Here is a 20,785-nt window from a genome sequence, read left to right as displayed (position 1 = left end):
GAAGATAGAGGGATAGAGAGCTAGAAACATCGATGAGAATCATCGATCAGCTGCCTCTTGCACACCCCCTACTGGGCATTTGCCCGAAACCAAGGTAGATGCCCTTGACCGGAATCGAACCCAGGACCTTTCAATCCTCAGGCTGACACTCTATCCATTGAGCCAAACGGTCCTGGCGCAAAAAAGTGATATTTAATCAATCAATAGGATAAATTCTAAATATTTACCTCCAACATTCTGTTGAGGGTAACTTCCAGTGTTGATGTCCAGAAATGTCCCAGTCCCCATGGTCAGCTTCACGTCTCCTGTCTGGAAGCAGCACTCTCCAAACATGGCTGCCTGTTGGTCAGCCACCTGCCAAAAATTCAAACAGAGACCTTGGAACCCTAGCTGTGGCCCATTTCACTGCATCCCACTGGCTCACTGAATGTATTCTCATGGTTCAGCATCTTCTCTTTTTTCCTTTTCCTTGAAAAAAAAAATGTTTGGAGAAAACAGGGAGCAATAACTATAGGCTAGGAATAGAATTAACACTGTATGGAGAACTAATGCGCCTTAGCAATTTTTACTCAGCAATCTACTTCATGAGTTTTAAGTATTATAGGAATAACCTTAGAAATAAAAGTCAGAATAAAAACTGTGCAGGAAAAACCCCCAAGATATTTTGTTTACATTTTACAAGCAGTTTCACTCAGTCAAAATAATTGACCTCGCACCTTTCTTTTAGTAAAAGTGACAGGTGTATGCTTAACTAGAAATATATATAACTCAATACCATACATCTTCCGACAATACATTTTTAATTTAAAGAAGTACAACATTCTGTTAATATAGTTAAATGTAGATACATATACAGCAAAATTAATCTGAAGAACACTTTCTTACTAATCTATAGTTTTTCCAGCCATAGCTGAGCCTACCCCTAGATTGAGTAAGACTGATCATCTCTAAATGAAAAAGAATTTATAAGTTGGGCATTAAGTTCCCCTTCCCTCATATGTTTCTTCTACCTACCATGTTGACTGTCCATCTAGGGACATGGTCTATACTTCCTGCTTAAGCTATTACAGGAAATCAAAGGCAAGATATACACAACCTCTCAATCAGGTGGTAAATCTTTGGGATTCTCCAAGTTATGAATCACTCTTCCAGATAGAAAGTAGAATCAAGAAAGAACCTCCAAACACCAGTACAGCTAATTTTTCATTCTTCCACAAGTTTCTCTACTGGCAGAGGCTGGCTAAGGACTTATAAAATGTAAATACAACTTCTTTAAGTGCCATATCATTTTTTTGGTTACATTGTATTATATTCAATACAATGAATAATTGTATATACAAGAATTGTATATACAAGAATAATAATAGGGCCAATGCTTAATTTATATTCAAATTAAGCATTGGCCCTATTATTATTCTTATATATCAGAATATCAAATATAAACCAGTATTATTCAGAATATAATAATTTTTAAATATTTTAAGTTTCCTAAAAAACAATATATAGAGAAATTAGAAAAGGCTGTGAAGTCCTCTTTTCAGAACAGAAAATACTTTTGATTATATCCAAGGTATAAAGAAAATAAAAAAAGATGCTTTAATTTTAATCTGCAAGGACCTTTTTTTTAATCTTATATCTAATCCCAACTATTCATATAATATTCATTTACTTTATACTATACAAGAAGAAAACCTCAAATTTTCGACTTACCAAGGCCATTATTGGTATAGGCACACCAAATATCTCTTCATCCACTGATCCAAAATTGAAGCTTCAAATAAAATTGATTTTAAAATAAGATATAATTCTAGCAATGTTAATTTTGAAATTTAGGAAATTTTTTTTTTTAGCATAGGCCAAAATGTTATCTATCTATCTATCTATCTATCTATCTATCTATCTATCTATATATAAAAGTCTAAGCAACTGTTCCAGTGGACTGACTGGTCACTATGATGCTCACTGAGCAGGCAGGCAGGCAAGCAGTTAGGGGCAAGCAGGCAGGCAGGTGAGCTATTAGGGGCGAGCGGTCCCAGATTGCGAGAGAAATGTCTGACCGTCGGTCTAGGTCCAATCCGGATCAGGCCTAGACCAGCAGTTGTACATCCCCTGAGGTGTCCCAGATTGCGAGAGGGTACAGGCCGGGCTCAGGGACTGCCCCCCACTCCCTAAGCACCAGACCTCTAGTCTATACTAATAAAAGGGTAATATGCTAATTAGACCAGACTTCCTTTTGGACAAAGCCACAGTAGTGGGGGCTGAGACAGAGGTGGTTAGGGATGATCAGGCCAGCAGGGGAGAGCAGTTAGGGGCAATCAGGCTGGCAGGGAAGAGCAGTTAGGGAGATCAGGCTGGCAGGGGAGAGCAGTTAGGGAGATCAGGGTGGCAGGGGAGAGCAGTTAGGGAGATCAGGCCAGCAGAAGCGCAGTTAGGGGTGATCAGCCCAGCAGGAGAGGGCAGTTAGGGGAAACCAGGCCAGCAGGGGAGGGGAGTTAGGAGTGACTAGGCCAGCAGGGCGAGCAGTTAGGGGCAACCAGGGCAGCAGGTAGAGTGGTTAGGGGCGATTAGGCAGGCATGCAGCTGAGTGGTTAGAAGCCAGCAGTCACAGATTGCAAGAAGGATGTCTGACTGCCAGTTTAGGCCCAATCCCACAGTCAGACATCCCTTGAGGAGTCCTGGATTGAAGAGGGTACAGGCCAGGCTGAGGGACCACCCCTCCCATGCATAAATTTCATGCACCAGGCCTCTGCTCCTATATAATAAAAGCCTAATATGCTAAGTGTCCAACCATTTGACCAGTGGCTATGATGCACACTGACCACCAGGGGGCAGACGCTCTGACCAGTTGGTTAGCTTGCTGTTGAGGTCCAGCCAATTGGGACTGGGTGAGACAGGCGGGACACATCCTGGAGAACCTTCCACAGCCCCTCTCCCATCCTGATCGTGCACCGGTGGGGTCCCTTGGCCTGGCCTGTGTCCTCTCACAATCCAGGACCTCTCAGGGGATGTCAGAGAGACAGTTTTGGCCTGATCCCCGCAGGCCAGGCTGAGGGACCCCACTAGTGCATGAATCTGTGCACCATGCCTCTAGTATAACATGTTCACAAAGTACCCCAAACATGTAAACCAAATACTTTTCAGTTTTAAATCAAATGCTTTTTCCTCACCAGGAAAAATGAATTCAAGGACTATTTTGCTGGTTTCTAAGTTCAATGTTCATTATTACCTAGTATCCCTCACAGGAGGCAGGAGAGAGAGTGGTATTGAAAGCAGAGAAGTAATGAAGCTGCTCCAACACATCTGAACATAAAAAATATATAATCAGAATCCAAATTAAATTACACAAAAAGTGATGATTCACGAAGGAGGGAAAAAACCCTTTACCTCATATGGATCAAAAAGTCCAGTGGTACTCGCATTTGAAAAATCCGTGGCAAATTCAGAACCTAAATTTACATTGGAAATAATCTTTTATTATCAGGTAGTGTAAATATCTATCTCTAGTTTATAATCTAGACCATTTTTTGACCTGAAAATTCATTCCAAAATGTGTATTTCCATGAAAAGTCTCCAAAGCAATTCCCACTTAATCTTTATGAACTTCCATAATTTACAAAAGTACTTTCACACACACTGTCATGTTATGACCCCCAGTTTAAAGGTGAGGAAGGGGGTGCAAAGCTACAATGTGATTGCCCATAGTTATACTCAGTTGCAAAATGGGAGATTTGATACTAAACCCAAATTTTAGTGGTCTTAAAATTAAGTCATATATTTGAGGTTTAATCAGTTTTAAAATTCCCATCCTCTTCCAACAAATCTGAAATTAATCTAGCTTTACTATAACATGTAGTTAGTAGGGAACCAAAAGGCAACATGCCTGGGCTATAGGAAGGGAAAAAATAGTAACTTCTACTATTTTTAGGTAAATAATTTCTATTAGTCAAATTTCAGCTACTTGTGATAGATTTACCAGATCATCTTTACCTTTTGTGAGCTTATGTAACAACCAGGTATCAATAGTCCCAAAGCAGCAACTTTCTTCTTCAATTGCGTTTTGTACCTTGAAAGCAGAATAGCACAAATCAATTTTTAAAAGCCAAATTATTAAGTGCATGATTAAGTGCCAAACAATAAATATAATGCAATCCCATTTATGATAAAAATTAATATATAGAAACAATTTCTAACAGTTCTAAGCAATTACTATAGGGCAGTGGTTCTCAACCTTTCTAATGCTGCAACCCTTTAATACAGTTCATGTTGTGGTGACCCCCAACCATAAAATTATTTCCGTTGCTACTTCATAACTGTAATTTTGCTACTGTTATGAATCGTAATGTAAATATCTGTCTTTCCCGATGGTCTTAGATTCATAACAGTAGCAAAATTACAGTTATGAAGTAGCAATGGAAATAATTTTATGGTTGGGGGTCACCACAACATGAACTGTATTAAAGGGTTGCGGCATTAGAAAGGTTGAGAACCACTGCTATAGGGTATGAAACCCTTTAGTTTTAAACCAAGCATGTGTTACTTTAGTGAAGAAAAGTATATACATTTTTTTAAGTTGGACATATAAATATCTCTAACTATAAATAGCCTAAAACAGGAGATGCACACAATGGCTCACAGATAAAATCCAACCCCTTGCTTTTTCTGTACAGCAAGTTAAGAATGGTGTTTAAATTGATTGGTTAAAAAAGAATTATATTTTGTGACACATGAAAAGTAGTGTATGAAATTCTAATTCCAATGTGCATATTAAAGCTTTAGTGGAACACGTCATGCTAACTTGTTTATGAATTATATTGTTGCTCTGGCACTAAAATGGCACAGTACTTGTGACAGAAACTAGTGGTTTTAAAAACGTCAAATTTTATTATCTGGCATTTTACAAAAAATACTTGCCAATCCTTAGCGTAAAGCATGCCAAAGGAAACAAAAGTATCAACTAGCTAGTAGAGAAACTGAAATGCTCATTAGAATATTATTTATTTATTGATTGATTGATTTATTGATATGGTCTCACATAATTGTCCTTATTCCCCCATTCCCATCCCAAACCCCTCCCTAGATATGCCCCCCGCCATCTCCCCCCCCCTCCCCGTTGTCCATGGCCACTGGCTAGGCCCATATGTATGTACACAAGTCCTTTGGTTGATCTCTTCCCCTTACCCCTATTCCCCCTTATTTCCCTCTGAGGTTTGAGAGTCTAATCGCTGGTTCTCTTTCTCTGGGTCTGTTTGTGTTGTTCATTATTTCCTCTAGATGTGTGGGATCATGTGATCCAAGAAATACCTTTGTAAGAACCTAAACTGCTACAAGCCATAATGGTTATGCTGAGAGGCAAATGAGTCAGTCTGTAGTGAGTTCCTTTCTGGGCCAACAGTTCTTTTGCATCCCAATTTCAATGCCAGATAGTTCCTTATGTGTACATGCCAGCCATGATATTTCAGATCTGGTTGGTATATTGTCAGAAAACAACTCCGAGACCATCTGGAATTCGTTAGAATATTATTAACATTCTGAAAAATAATTCCCTAAATCATAATATGTCACCTCTCCAACTCTTACTTTTCCATCAAGACTAACATTTCCTAGCTTTGTTCACCCAGCACCCTAGAGATAAGATAGCTTCTATACAGCCATTATTTCCCAGCCTCATTACTTCCTTATTCGACCCTATGCTCTTTAAGAGCATTCATATTTAAAACCCTAACAACTAGGAGGGTTTTCTGGAATACAGCAGATGCTTAAAGAAATGCTTGCTAAATAAATAACTGAGATAAAAAAGAATGTCAAATGAAGACATTTAAGATGAATTATATTTTAACAGTAGAATCAATAAAATGAAAATGAAGTCCAGAAAAAGAGGTCATTTGTAGGTTATTTGTAACAAGTATTTTGAAGACTCCATCCATCCAAGTGTTCTATCACTTAAATATGGAGGGCTTAAAATGATATTACATTCAAACTTTTGTTAAATTCAGAAGTTATAATTCGAAAATTAGTTCCAAATTAGACAAAGATTAATCTGTATTTCAGTGAGAAATATAATACCTGGCTGATAGTAAGTTCATTTGTCCATTTAAAAAATATTTGAGTCATAAGCCAATAAGAGAGAAACATCAATAGGCTACCTTCTGCATGCTCCTTACTGGGAATTGAGCCTGCAACCTGAGCATGTGCCTTGACCAGAAATCGGAACAGCAACTTCTTGGCGCACAGGTCGACGTTCAACCACTGAGCCACATCAGCAGGGCCTGGCTTCTTTCACTTAGCAACATATATTAAAAATTTCTCTGACTTTTTGTGGCTTGGTAACTCATTTCTTTTTCTCACTGATTAATATTTTATTGTTTGGATATGTCACAGTTTGTTTATCAGGGTTTTCTAAAGTAGGAGGACACGGGTCAATCCTCCTTGTATTGGGTTAAGATTCCAAATGACACTATTAGTCAAATTAGGGCAAACTAAAAGATAGGCTCTCACAGGAACTGTAACTCAGTTTTGAATCATCTCAATCTTTAAACTGGTTTGAGATAATCCTGGCGCCTAAAAGAATGGCAAAAACAAACATACATCATATTGAGAGCAAGATAGCATTATGTTATACACTCATAATTTCTACACAAAATTTTGAAAATACAATGTCTAGCTCATATATACATACATACATACAAGTAACTAACTAGGCTCACCAACCTCATCAACTTGTATACTTTGAATGTATGCTTTCTGTAAGTCAATCATATTTAAATGAATTGATTTAAAAATTTCAAAAACCAATTAATTAACCAGGCATAGGAGGGCACAAGAGAATATTGGGGGGGCGGGCGGGGGAAGGGGGGAGGAAAACAGGCAACCCATGAAGGCTACATATATTGGAATTAATAGTTATGGACCTTAAAATACTATGATAATTATGTGACAAAATAGTGTGGAACTAAAAAATTAAGAACTTAATGGATGTGTTTTAATCATGCATTAGAAACATATAAAGAGAAAATAATAGATTTGGAAGACAGATTAGGATGAATATCCATAATAAAGTACATGGAGAAAAAAGAATAGAAAATACGTAAAACAGAGTGAGAGACAAAGAAAATTTAGTGAGGTCTAATATATATGAAATTGGACTTTGATCAGATTACATTTTAGATAATGGCTGAGAAATGTTCAAAATCAACAAATAATATCAAGGAATGAATTCAAGACACCCTAAAAGCCTCAAGTAGATTGCCATACCTAGAAAATAGGTGCAGAAAATGTGTTTGATAAATTTAACACCCACTCAAAATAGTCTTAGCAAACTAAAATAAGTAATTTTCTTAATTTGATAAAGAATATCTAAAGAAAATCTACCACAAATTTATACTAACTTGTGAAATGTTGAAACCTTTTGTTCCAAGATTAGGAATGAGAAAAGGATATTTGTGGTCATTCCTTCTAGTCAATATATCCTAATAAGAGGGTGACAGGATCTTTGACTTGGGTGGTAGGCACAGGGTCCTATATACAGATTTTGTAAATTAATAATCTACACATGAAACCAATATGTTCATGTTGAATAATGTCACTGCAATAAAATTAAAACACACACACACAAAAAAACAACAACAAAACAAAACAAACAAAAAACTCCAATATATTCTAGAAGTCCTTGTCGATACCCAGAAAATAAAAGTAAACTCATATTTCTACATAATATTAAGGTTATTAGGGTATTAAAATTAAATCAATGCCGCTGACTGGTGTGGCTAAGTTAGTTGGAGCAATATCCTGTATACCAAAAGGTTGCAGGTTTAATTCCTGGTCAGGGTACATACCTAGGTTTCGGATTATATATTCATATGGGAGGGAACCAATAGATGTCTTTTTTCTCCCTGTCTCTCCCTACCCTCCGCCTTGCTTGCACCACTGCCTCCCATACTCTTCCCCCCTCCCAGCCTCTGCTTCCTCTAAGCATACCCTTGAGTGAGGATTAAAAAAATTAAAACAATGAGATACTACTTCACACTTATTAGAATGGCTAAAATCCAAAACACTGACATCCATGTCAGCCAGGACGTGGAACAACAGAAATTCTCTTTACTTGTAAGAATAGAAAATGGTAGTCACTTTGGAAAATAATCTGGCAGTTTCTTACACAGTTTGCCATATGATCCCATAATTGCACACCTGGATATTTATCCAAATGAGTTGAAAATTAATGTTCATACAAAAACCTGCACACAAATGTTTATAGAAGCTTTGTTCATAATTGCTGCAAAAGGGTAGCAACCAGATGTCCTTCAGTAGGTGACAGGGATAAACAAACTGTGACATATCCAAACAATGAAATATTAATCAGTGAGAAAAAGAAATGAGTTACCAAGCCACAAAAAGTCAGAGAAATCTTTAATATACTTTGCTAAGTGAAAGAAGCCAGGCCCTGCTGATGTGGCTCAGTGGTTGAACGTCGACCTGTGCGCCAAGAAGTTGCTGTTCCAATTTCTGGTCAAGGCACATGCTCAGGTTGCAGGCTCAATTCCCAGTAAGGAGCATGCAGAAGGTAGCCGATTGATGTTTCTCTTTCATTGATGTTTCTATCTTTCCCTTCTCCCTCTCCCTGTCTCTTTAAAAATCAATAAAAACCATTAAAAAAAAAAAAAAAGAAAGAAAGAAAGAAAGAAGCCAGTCTGAAAGTGTACATACAGTACAGTATGTACCTGTACGATTCCAACAATATGACATTCTAAAAAAGGCAAAACTATATATAGAGAAAAACATAAGTGATTACCAGGGGTTCCAGGAGTGAGGAGAGAGAGATGAATAAGTAAAGCACAGAAGATTTTTATGGCAGTGAAACTACTGTGTGTGATATTGTAATGGGAGATGCATTACATTAATAATACTTAATAATAATGTGTCAATCTTGGTTCATCAATAGGAACAAATGTACCCATTAATACAAGATGCTAATAATAGAAGAAATGCTGGGGAGTTGTAGATGGGAACTTTATGTACTTTCTGCTGATGTTTCTGTAAACCTAAAAATGTTCTAAAAATTAAAATCCACCAATTTATAATGGACAAAAGATTCATTCAGATTGTCTATATCTTCTTGATACTATATCTTCTTGATAGAGTTTCAGTAGTATATTTCTAGGAAATTTTCCATTTTACTTAGGCTTTCTAATTTGTTGGCATACAGTTCATATTATAGCCTAACTAGAGGCCTGGTGCATGCTCTTCGTGCACTGGTAGCCTGGGAGTCCCTCAGCCCGACCTGAGCCCTCTCACAGTCCAGAACTCCTCGGGGAATGTCTGACTGCCAACTTAGGCCCAATCTGCTGGCAGTCAGACATCCCTCTCACAGTCCAGGGCTCTCGCAGTCTGGGACCCCTCGCTTTTTATCACCTACCTGCAGCAGAGTTGCGAGAGACTCCTACCACCGCCACTGTGCTTGCCAGCCAGGCTTCTGGCTGAGCAGCACTCCTCCTGTGGGAGCACACTGACCACGAGGAGGCAGATCCTATGTTGAGCATCTGCCCCCTGGTGGTCCCTGCACATCATAGCAACCGATCATTCCAACATTCAGTTGATTTCCATATTATGCTTTTATTATATAGGATTATGATTTTATTTCTGTGAGGTTGAAATTAATATTCTCTCTCTGTCATAAGTTTAGTTATTTGGGTCTTCTCTTGTTTCTCGTCAGTCTAGCTAATTTTTTAAATCAGCTTTGGGTATAGTTGAATTTTTAAACTCTTTTCTATTCTATTTTCATTAAATTTCTTATGTGTGCTTTAGATTTAACTTTTTTTCAGTGTCTTAAGGTAGAATTTTAATTATTTTTGATATAATCTCTATATGTAATATAATCTTACTATTAATCTTTCCCTAAACACTGCTTTAGTTTACCTTCATCACATTTTGATATGCTGCATTTTTATTTTTATTCATCAACAAGTACTTCCTAATTTCTCTTGGGAGGTCTTAACCATTCATCATTTAAAAGTGCAATTTAATTTCCACATATTTTTGAACTTCCCAAATTTCTTTGTACCTTCAAGTACTTCAAGCTATAATCTACATTCTCTGTTGACAGAGAAATACTTTGTATGACTCAGTCCATTTAAATTTATTCAGGCTTGCATGATGATGTAGCATATAGTCTATCTTAGAGAATGTTTCACATGCACTGAAGAAGAATGTATATTCTGCTGCTGTTGGAGTTTTCTATAAATGTCTATTAGGTCTAGATTATACTGCTGTTCAAGTTTTCTGTTTGCTTGTTCATGTTCTCCAGTTCTTTTCATGACTCAAAGTGACTATTATTGTTGAATTGTCTACTTTTAGCTCTTCAATTCTGTCAGTTGTTGTATTTTGAGGCTCTATTATTAGGTACATGTATGTTTATAATTATTACATACTAGAGGCCCATTGCACAAAGATTCATGCAATAGGCCTTCCTTCCCCTGGCTGCTGGCACCAGTTTTTCTCTGGCACCAGGGACCCAGGCCTTCACCTTCGCTCAAGCTGGAACGCCGTTCCTATAGTTCCTTCTGCCTCCCACCCTCCCCTTTTGTAGCAGGCACTCCGCCCCACCTGGCTGCTCCATGGCTGCATGCATGCTGCCCAGAGGCCCAGAGCGGTTGGGGGCAGGGCTGCATCCATCTTTGTTGGGTTAATTTGCATACTCACTCCTGATTGGCTGTTGGGAATAATTAAGTGATGGTCAATTTGCATATTTCTCTTTTATTAGTGTAGATTTCTGATGGATTGACCTTCTTCTATAGTATAATTTAGTTCCTTCTATAATTTAAAAAATATTACCAGTGATAAAGAGAGGCAATATTTATCACTGGTAATATTTTTATCACTGGTAATATTTTTTAAATTATTTTGTCTGGCCAAAACCGGTTTGGCTCAATGGATAGATCGTCGGCTTGGGGACTGAAAGGTCCCAGGTTCGATTCCGGTCAAGGGCATGTACTTTGGTTGCGGGCATATCCCCAGTAGGGGGTGTGCAAGAGGCAGCTGATCAATGACTCTCTCTCATCGATGTTTCTAACTCTCTATCTCTCTCCCTTCTTCTCTGTACAAAATCAATAAAATATATATATATTTTTAATTATTTTGTCTGATATTAGTATTGCCACTTACCTTCAAATGGTTTCTAGTTGTGTGATATATCCATATTTTTTCCATTTTTTTATTTCTCAATTATACTTTACATAAAAATTACTCTGTAATAGTTTGTCTATAAGAAATTAGTTAGAAAAATCATATGCTTTAGAAACCACTGCTTCAAGTACTTTTATCTTGATATTACTGAATATATTCCCAAGCTGTAATCTACATCTCTGAGACTATTCTTTTTAAAAAATATATCTTTACTGATTTCAGAGAGGAAGGAAGAGGGAGAGAATGATAGAAACATCAATAATGGTAGATAATCATCAACCAGCTGCCTCCTGCACACCCCTTACTGGGGATTGAGCCCATAATCCTGGCATGTGCCCTGACGAGGAATCAAACCAGAACCTACTGGCTCATAGGTTGACTCTCAACCACTGAGACAACTCAGCTTGACATCTGAGGCTATTCTTACACTACCAATTTGTAATGCTTAATTCCATCACCATTTCAATTTGCCATAACACCCCTCCCTTCTCACAGCTATTGTTTCCATGAGTCTATTTCTATTTTCTCTATTTTGTTCTTTAGATTCCATATATAAATTAAATCATATGGTATTTGTCTTTCTCTGAGTGCCATTTTACTTAGCATAATACCTCTAGATCCATCCATGCTGTCCCCAAATATAACATTTCCTTTTTTTTTTATAACAAAGTAGTATTCCACTATGTAAATGGGTCACAACATTTTATTCCACTTATCTACTGATGGACACTTGGGTTGCTTCAAAAATTTGGCTATTGTAAATAATGCTACAATGAACATATGGGTTTATATATTCTTTCTAATCAATGTTTCAGGTTCCTTTGGATATATTCCCATGGGGGAATTGCTGGGTCATAAGGAAGTTCATTTTTAATTTTTTAAAATATATTTTTATAGATTTTAGAAAGGAAGGGAAAGGAGAGAGAGAGAGAGAGAGAGAGAGAGAGAGAGAGAGAGAGAGAGAGAGAGAGAGAGATCAATGTGAGAAACATTGATCCATTCATTGCCTCCTGCATACACCCCAAATGCCAAAATGGGGGGATTAAACCTGCAAGTTGGGTATGTGCTGTGACCAAGAATCAAATCAGCAACCTTTCAGTGCATGGGACGATACCCAACCAACTGAATCACACCGGCCAGTGCTCATTTTTAATTTTTTGAGGAACCTCCACATTACTTTCCATAATGGCTGCACCAATTTGCATTCCCACCAATAGTGCACAAGGATTCCCTTTATCCACATCTTCAGCAACACTTGTTGTTTGTTGATTTACTGATGACAGCCATTCTGACAGGTGTAAGGTGATATGTCATTGTGATTTTTGCTTTGCATTTCTCGAATGATTAGTGATATTGAGCATCTTTTCATAGGTCTATTTGCCATCTGTATGTCCTCTTCAGAGAAGTGTTTATTCACAAATGCCCTTTTCAAATTGGGTTTTCTGGTGTTGTCTGAGTTCTTTATAAATTTTGAATTAACACCTTATCTGATGTATCATTAGCAAATATCTTTTCTCCCTCAATAGGCTGCTGTCTTTTTATTAATGGTTAGTTTTACTGTACAAAAACATTTTAGTTTATATTTTCCTATTTGTTTATTTTGTGTTTTCTTCCTTTGGAAATATATAAGGAAAAAACAGTGCTAAGAGAAATGTCAGAGATTTTACTGCCTATGTTTTCTTCTAGAAGTTTTATGGATTCTGATCTTACACTTAAATCCCGAATCCATTTTATTTTTGTCTATGGTATAAGAAGGTGGTCTAGTTTCTTTTCTTTTTTGCATTTATCTATCCATAATTTTCCCAACACAGTTATTTATGTTCTTGCCTCATTGTCAAATATTAATTAACTACATAGGCATAGATTTATTTCTGGGCTCTCTATTCTGTTCTATTCATCTATGTCTGTATTTTTTTTTAATGCCAGTTTTATGTCTATTTTGATTACTATGGCTTTGTTGTTTGATACCAGGTAGCATGATATCACTAACTTTGTTCTTCTTGGTCAAGATTGTTGAGGCTATTCAGAGTATTTTATCATTCCATTTATATATATCAGATTATTACAGGTGTTCCTCCTTTTTTTCCACCCATAGCTCCCCTCCAGGTGATTTCCCACCCCACCCCATGCCCTTACCCCCCATCAATGTCTTCATCCATAGGTGTAAGATTTTTGTCCAATCTCTTCCTTCACCTCTCAGACCCCCTTCCCCCTGAGAATTGTCAGTCCACTCACTTTCTATGTCCCTGATTCTACTATATTCAGCAGTCCATTGTGTTCATCAGATTTTTTATTCACTTGATTTTTAGATTCACTTTGTTGTTCATAATTTTTATCTTTACCTTTTTCTTCTTTGTCCTCTTCTTAAAGAATACCCTTCAGCATTTCATATAATCCTGGTTTGGTGGTGGTGAATTCCTTTAGCTTTTTCTTGTCTGTGAAGATTTTTATCTCACCTTCAATTATGAATGATAGCTTTGCTGGGTAGGGAAATCTTGGTTGTAGGTTCTTGTTGTTCATCACTTTGAATATTTTTTGCCACTCCCTTCTGGTCTGCCTATATAGTTTCTGTTGAGAAATCAGTTGACAGTCGTATGGGTACTCCCTTGTAGTTTTTCTCTTGCTGCTTGTAAGATTCTCTCTTTGTCTTTTGCTCTTGGAATTTTAATTATTATGTGTTTTGGTGTGGTCCTCTTTGGATTCCTTTTGTTTGGGGTTCTGTGTGCTTCCTGGACTTGTAAGTCTATTTCTTTCACCAGGTAGGGAAAGTTTTTTGTCATTATTTCTTCAAATAGGTTTTCAATATTTTGCTCTCTCTGTTCTTCTGGCACGCCAATAATCAGATGTTGATATGCTTAAAATGATCCCAGAGGCTCCTTACACTATCTTCATATTTTTGGATTCTTTTTTTCTTTTTGTTTTTCTGTTTGGGTGTTTTTTTGTTTTCTCTTATTTCAGATCTTTGGTTTGATTCTTGGGGTCCTTTGATCTATAGTTGAGTTTCTGTATATCCTTTATTTCAGACTGTGTATGCTTAATTTCTGACTGGTCCTTTTCCATTTTTTTTTTATTTTTTTATTTATTTATTTATTTTTTTTTTTTTGGCATTCTCATTAAGGTCCTTGAAGGTCTCACTAAGCTCCCCGTAGGTCTAATCAAGTTTCTCGGCAGTTTTTAGAAGATTCTTGAGTAATCTTATAAATGTGGTTTTGAACTCTATGTCCAGTAGTTTGCTTTCATCCATTTTTTTCATTCGTAACATGTTTCTTTGTCTCCACATTTTGGCTGCTTCCCTGTGTTGACGGAGTGACTTTGTGTGGTAAGTGACCTATAGGGGCCAGTAGCTCAGCCTCCCAAATCACCTGAGGTGGATGCTCTTGGTGCACCCCTTATGAGCTGAGTGCAAAGTCTTGATGTAGTTACGCCTTGATTGCTATTGATTGCTACACTGGGAGGAATTGACCTCCAGACCAAATGGCTGTGAGAACCTGCTGTGTCTATAATGGAAAAACTGCTGCATTGGAGACACGCTTATGGGGCCGGACTTGCTTCAGTGGGGCTTTGGTGCTCACTGAGTCTACCTCTCGAATGTCATTTATGGATGTGAGGAGTTGAAATCTGGTGTCATCTCACACTGACCACTAGATACACTGGCTTCTGGATCTCCAATGGGGTGCAGGTCAGCTACTATCTGAGACCAACCAGCATAGCTACAGCAAGAACTACAGTTTTCTTCTCTTTGCTTGGAAGTTGGAGGTTTTGGAGCTGTCTGACCAGAGTTGCAGTTTGTTAGGTTAAGCTGCGATAGGGAGGCCATTTATATGCAAAAGCTGCTGCATGGAGCTTGGGTGGGTTTGTAGATTGTGTGGTGCGGGGTCTCTGGGAGTCACTAGGCTAGGGCATGGCAAATAGCAGTGGCTGCCAGTCAGCCATCTCTGTGTCTCCAAGTTTCCGTGTCCCCGTGTCTCACGCCCCAGTGCAAGAAACAATGATTCCTGCGTGCAGCTCTGCAAGCAAACAACCCTCACTTTCCGACCTGATGGTACAGTCCAGCTTCTCCCCATAGGAGTTTGGGTCCCCAGCGACTCCCAGAAACTGGATTTCAGAGTAGTTGGGAGCTTGTCTCCCTTCCAGTTGAAAAAAGCAACACCCGGTTTACACGCCTCCATTTCTCAGCTTTTCAGCGCTTGTGCACAAGTCTCAATGCTTTTTTCTCTTTCCTTCTAGCTGTAGAACTTCCACTTAGCCAGCTTTTCCATGGTTCTGGGTGATAGACGTTTTGTCTTTTAGTTGTAATTTTGAAATTGTTGTGTGAGGCACCAGTTTAGGTGTTTACCTATGCAGCCATCTTTGTTTCTCTTTTTCTCTATTTATATTTTTGAATTATTTGTTCTAGTTCTGTGAAATACACCATTAGTATTTTGATAGGAATTGAATTGCTTTGGATAGAATGGACATTTTAATGAGGTTAATCCTGCCTAGCCATGAACACAGTATATGCTTACACTTATTTTTATTTTCATCAATTTCTTCCTTCAGTATCTTATAATTTTTTGAGCACAGGTCTTTTACCTCTGTTATTAATTTTATTGCTAGGTACATTTTTTAATGCAATTATAAATGTGATTGATTTCCTAATACTTCTTTCTGATAGTTCATTATTGGTGTATAAAAATGCCATTGATTTCTGAATATTAAGTTTGCATCCTTCTACTTTGCTGAATTCATTTAGCAGTTCTAGCAGTTTTTGCTTAAATGTTTAAATTTTTCTCTATATAGTATCATATAATCTGAAAATGAGTGTTATTTCTTCCTTTCCCATTTGAATGCCATTTTATTTCTTCTTCTTTTCTGACTGCTGTGCCTAGGTCTTCCATGACTGTGTTGAATAAAAGTAGAAAGAGTGGACATTGCTGTCTTGTTCCTTATCCTAACACTTTTAGTTTTTCCCCATTGAGTATAATGTTGGCAGTGGGTTTTTCATAAGTGGCCTTTATTATGTTGCAGTGTAATCCCTCTATTCCAACTCATGCTGAGTTTTATCATAAATGGGTGCTGGATTTTATCAAATGCTTTCTCTGCATCTATTAATATGATGTGATTTTTATACTTTATTTGATTTATGTGGTATATTATGTTTATTAATTTGTGAATAGCATTGCTTTTCTGGAATAAATCATACTTTATCATGGTTTATGACCTTTTTAATGTACTGCTGGATTTGGTTTGCTAATATCTTGTTAAAAATTTTACATCTATGTTTGTCAGGAATACTGCCCTATACTTTTCTTTCTTTGTTCTGTCTTTATCTAGTTTTGCAATTAAATAATGCTGGCCTTGAAAATGAACTTGGGAGTCTTCCCTCCTCTTAAATTTGTAGTAATAGTTTGAGAAGGATATGTATTAATTCTTCTTTGAATGTTTGGTAAAATTTATCTGTGAAGCCAAATGGTTCAGGACTTTTGTTTGCTGGGAGTATTTTGATTACTGCATGGCTTTCATTGCTTGTAATTGGTCTATTCACATTTTCTGTTTCTTCTTAATTCAGTTTTTGGAAGTTATATGTTTCTAAGAATTTATCTATTTCTTTCAGATTGTTCTACTTATTGGCATATAGTTTGCAATATTTTCTTATAGTCCCTTGTATTTCTGTGCTATTAGTTCTCCTGTTTCATTTCTGATTTTACTGGTATTATTTGGGTCCTCTCTCTTTGATTCTTGATGAGTCTGGTTAAAGATTTATCAAACTTGTTTATCTTTCTAAAGACCAACTCTTGGTTTCATTGACCTTTCTAGTGTTTGCTTTTTAAAAAACTTGTTTCATTTTTTTCCCACCCTGATCTTTATTATTTTCTTCCTTCTACTGATTTGGGGCTTTGTTTGTTGTTCTTTTTCTAGTTCCTTTAGGTTCAAGGTTAGATTGTTTATTTGAGATTTTTCTTGATTCTTGAGGTAATCTTGAATGCTATGAATTTCCCTCTTACAACAACTATGACTGTGTCCCAACAATTTTGGGCTGTTGTGTTTTCATTTTCATTTTCATTTGTTTCAAGGTTTCTTTTCATTTCTTTCTTGAAATTCTTAACCCATTCATTGTTTAGTAACATGTTATTTAGCCCCCATGTGTTTACCAGTGTTTTTCAGGATGGTTTTGTTTTTTTCTTGTGATTGGTTTCTAGTTTCGTAGCATTATGATCGGAGAAGATGCTGAATATGATTTCAATCTTGTTGAATTTATTGAGACTTGTCTGAAGTGTTACCATGTGTTTTATCACAAAAGATGTTTCATGTACACCAGAAAAGAAAATGTATTCTGCTGACTTGAAGTGAAATGTTCTAAAGATGTCAATTAAATCCTTCTATTCTAGTGTGCCATTTTTTAAATTGACTTCAGAGAGAAGAAGGGAGAGGGAGAGATAGAAACATCAATAAGAGAATCATTAGTTGGCCACTCCCTGCCAGTCCTCTACTGGGGATCAAGCCTGCAACCCAGGCATGTGCCATGACCGGGAATTGAACTGTGAACTCCTGGTTCACAGGTTAGTGGTCAACTACTGAGACACATTGGCCGAGCTGGTGTGTCATTTAAGCCTGCTATTTCCTTTTTGATTTATGTGAACAATCTATCCATTGATATCAATGGGGTGTTAAAATCTTTATATAATTGTATTTCTGTCAATTTCTTCCTTTTTGTCCGTCAAGATTTGCTTTACCTATTTAGGTACTCCTATGTTGAGTGCATAAATGTTTATAAAGGTTATATCTTCTTGATGGATTGATCCCTTTATCATTATGTAGTGTCCTTCTTTGTTTCTTAGTCTTTTTTTTTTTTTTTTGAAGTCTGTTTTGTCTGCTATAAGTATTGCTACCCCAGCTTTTCTATTTCCATTGATATAAAATATCTCTTTTTATCTCTTTAGTTACAATCTGTATTTTTCATTTGAGGTGGGTGTCCTGTAGTCAGCATATATATGAGTCCTGTTTTCTTTACCATTTTACTACCATATGTCTTTTAATGGGAGAATTTAATCTATTTACATTCAAAGTAATTACTGATAAGTACATATTTATTTCCATTTTATTCTTTATAACCATATTCCTTTTTTCCCCTTTCTTCTTAAAGAAGATCCTTTAATATTTCTTATAATACTGGTTTTAGTGGTAATAAGCTCCTTTATATTTTGGGGGGAGGGGGTTGATCTTGGAAGCTCTTTATTTCACCTTCAATTTCAAATGTTAGCCTTGCTTGGTAAAGTAATCTTGGTTGTAGGTCCTTGCTGTTTATCACTTTGAATATTTCATGCTAAAATTTTTTGCCTAAAATGTTTTGTTGAGAAATCAGCTGACAGCCTTATGGAAATTCCTTTGTAGGGAACTGTCATTCTATGGTGTTCTTAAGATTCTTTTTGCCTTTAACTCTTGCCATTTTAATTATGATGTGTCTTGGGTTCATTTTGATTGGGCCTCTCTGTGCTTCCTGGACAGGTGTATCTTTTTCCTTCACCAGATTAGGGAAGCTTTCAACCATTGTTTCTTCAAATATGTTCTCAATTCCTTGCTCATTCTCTTCTCTTTCTGGTACCCTAATGATGGACTCATTGCTATGTTTTTTGTTGTCTCAAAGGTCTCTTAGACTTTCCTTATATTTTAAAATTCTTCTTTCTTTTTGTTGCTCTGATTGGGTATTTTGTTATCTTGTCCTCTAAATCATTGATTGGATCCTCTGCTTCATCCAACCTGCTAATGATTCCTTCTAGTGTGTTATTTATTTCAGCTATTGTATTCTTCATTTCTGACTGGTTTCTTTTATGCATTCTATGCCGTTTTTAATGCTTACTACCTTACTAACTTAAAGTTCTCATTGAGATAATCTACTCTTCCCCTAAATTCATTGAGTATTCTAATAACCATTGTTCTGAATTCTGCATTTGGTATCTTGGTTGTTTCCATTTAAATCTTTTTCTAAGGATTCCCCTTGTTATTTCATTTGAGGCATGTTTCTTTGTCTCCACATTTTGCCTGCCAGTTTGTGTTTGTCTCTATGTATTTGGTAGACTCCCAAACTTGTTGTGGTGGTTTTTGTTGTAAGTATCTTGTGGGCTCAGTGTACTATCTTCCAGATCATGTAGGAACTCCAGGAATGTCTCTTGTGTGGCTTACTGAGCCTTCCTGCTGTGACTGAGTCTTGAATGCTGTTAGTCCATTCATTAATGATGTTAAACCACATGCTGTCTGATTATTAGGATTGACCCTCACCACACTGTATGAGCTTCTATGTGCTCAAGGTTCAGTTGTCCGCAGCAGGATTTGGTGCCTTCCAGGATCTACCTTTGGGTGTGCCACTTGTGTGGCTAGTTGGGTTGTATTCTGGTGTGGTCTGAAGACAACCACTGGTTGTGTTGGTTCTGGGTACACTTGGGAGGGGTTCTGGTGCAGGTTGATGTCAAATGCTGCAACTGGCTTTGAGCTACTTGTCTGTAGCTACCAAACAATTCACCATTAGTGACTGCCTCTACTGGGCCTGGGTGTTGTATGGGAAAGGGTCAAGGTGTGTACAAAGATTGATTTCCACAGTCTATTCCACAAGGTGTGGGCTCGATAGAGTGGGGTGATTAAAGTCAGGAGAACAGGGCTAGTGGTTCTCTTGCTTGGAGACAGCATAGTCAGGCACTCAGTGGGGGGAAAGTGGCCCCTACTCCAGAACACATACCATACTCCACCTGAGTCTCTGACCCTGGTTCCCTCAAAAAGAGTACACTGCTGGTTCAGGCTGGTATAGCCAACTAAGCCTTCTGCAAGACTCAAGCTCAATAGGGCAGGGTCACTGGAATCAGGCAGGACAAGTGGACAGGAAGGGCACTGGCAGCACAATGAAGGGTATGGATGGTTCCTACTCTAGAATTATAAATATTAATGTTTGTCTGAGTCTCTGCCAAGAGCTTCTCAAGTAAAAGAGTGCACTGAAGGTCCCAGTTGAGTGCAGCCAGCAGATGTTTCTGCAGGACTTAAGCTTGGCAGAATGGTGCCACCAGGAGTTGGGGACTGAGCTAGTGCACTCCCAAGGCTGGTGCTATAAGGATAGGAATACTCTACCTTGAAAAGATAGTGTCTGAGGGCAGTATGGGATAGGGACTCAGCACAGATCACTCCTCGATACCATGACACTAGATCTCCTCTTTATGACTCCTGTATGCCCTGAGTCACCTTTTTTCTACTGGAGTTCTGAGTGAGAAAAAGACCTTGAAGAGAATGCCTAGGTTTCTTTCTAGCCAACTCCCATCTCTCCCAGGCAGGCAAATCCCCACTGATTTTCATGACCAGATGTTATGCAGAAGTCTTTTCCTGGCCTTAGTGCTCTGTATTGGAACCCCTCGTTACTCAGAGGGACCTTTGCAGTGAGATATCCCTCCAGATTCTCAACTGCTACAAGTGGGTGTGAGGCCAGCTCTTTCATCATCTCTGCCCTTATTACCAGTCTCAATGTGGTTTCTTCAATAGATCCTAGGTTATAATACTTCCATGCAACTAGCCTTCAATTGTTTTTCTCAGGTTGAATAATCCATAATTTAGTTGCAATGGAAGCAATAATTATGCAGCAACTGCTGAATAT

The 20,785-nt window shown here is 37.6% G+C and overlaps 1 protein-coding gene across 5 annotated transcripts in view; it reads right to left on the bottom strand.

Moving 5' to 3' along the window:
- The window catches only part of GK5 (glycerol kinase 5), a 180,352-nt gene that overhangs the window by 78,304 nt on the left and 81,263 nt on the right, over positions 1-20,785 (bottom strand). For all 5 annotated transcript variants that reach the window (XM_084872468.1, XM_084872472.1, XM_084872471.1 and 2 more), the window contains 5 exons: positions 3,988-4,063; positions 3,385-3,446; positions 3,227-3,300; positions 1,711-1,771; positions 228-354 (listed from right to left, as the gene is read on the bottom strand). In XM_084872468.1, the coding sequence (XP_084728594.1) occupies positions 228-354; positions 1,711-1,771; positions 3,227-3,300; positions 3,385-3,446; positions 3,988-4,063 (400 nt within the window). The remainder of the gene's footprint in view (positions 1-227; positions 355-1,710; positions 1,772-3,226; positions 3,301-3,384; positions 3,447-3,987; positions 4,064-20,785) is intronic.

The sequence above is a fragment of the Pipistrellus hanaki genome (genome assembly GCF_964339955.1).
Source record: "Pipistrellus hanaki genome assembly, chromosome: 2".
Classification (NCBI taxonomy): Eukaryota; Metazoa; Chordata; class Mammalia; order Chiroptera; family Vespertilionidae; genus Pipistrellus; species Pipistrellus hanaki.
This window is presented reverse-complemented; position numbering and strand designations above follow the sequence as displayed.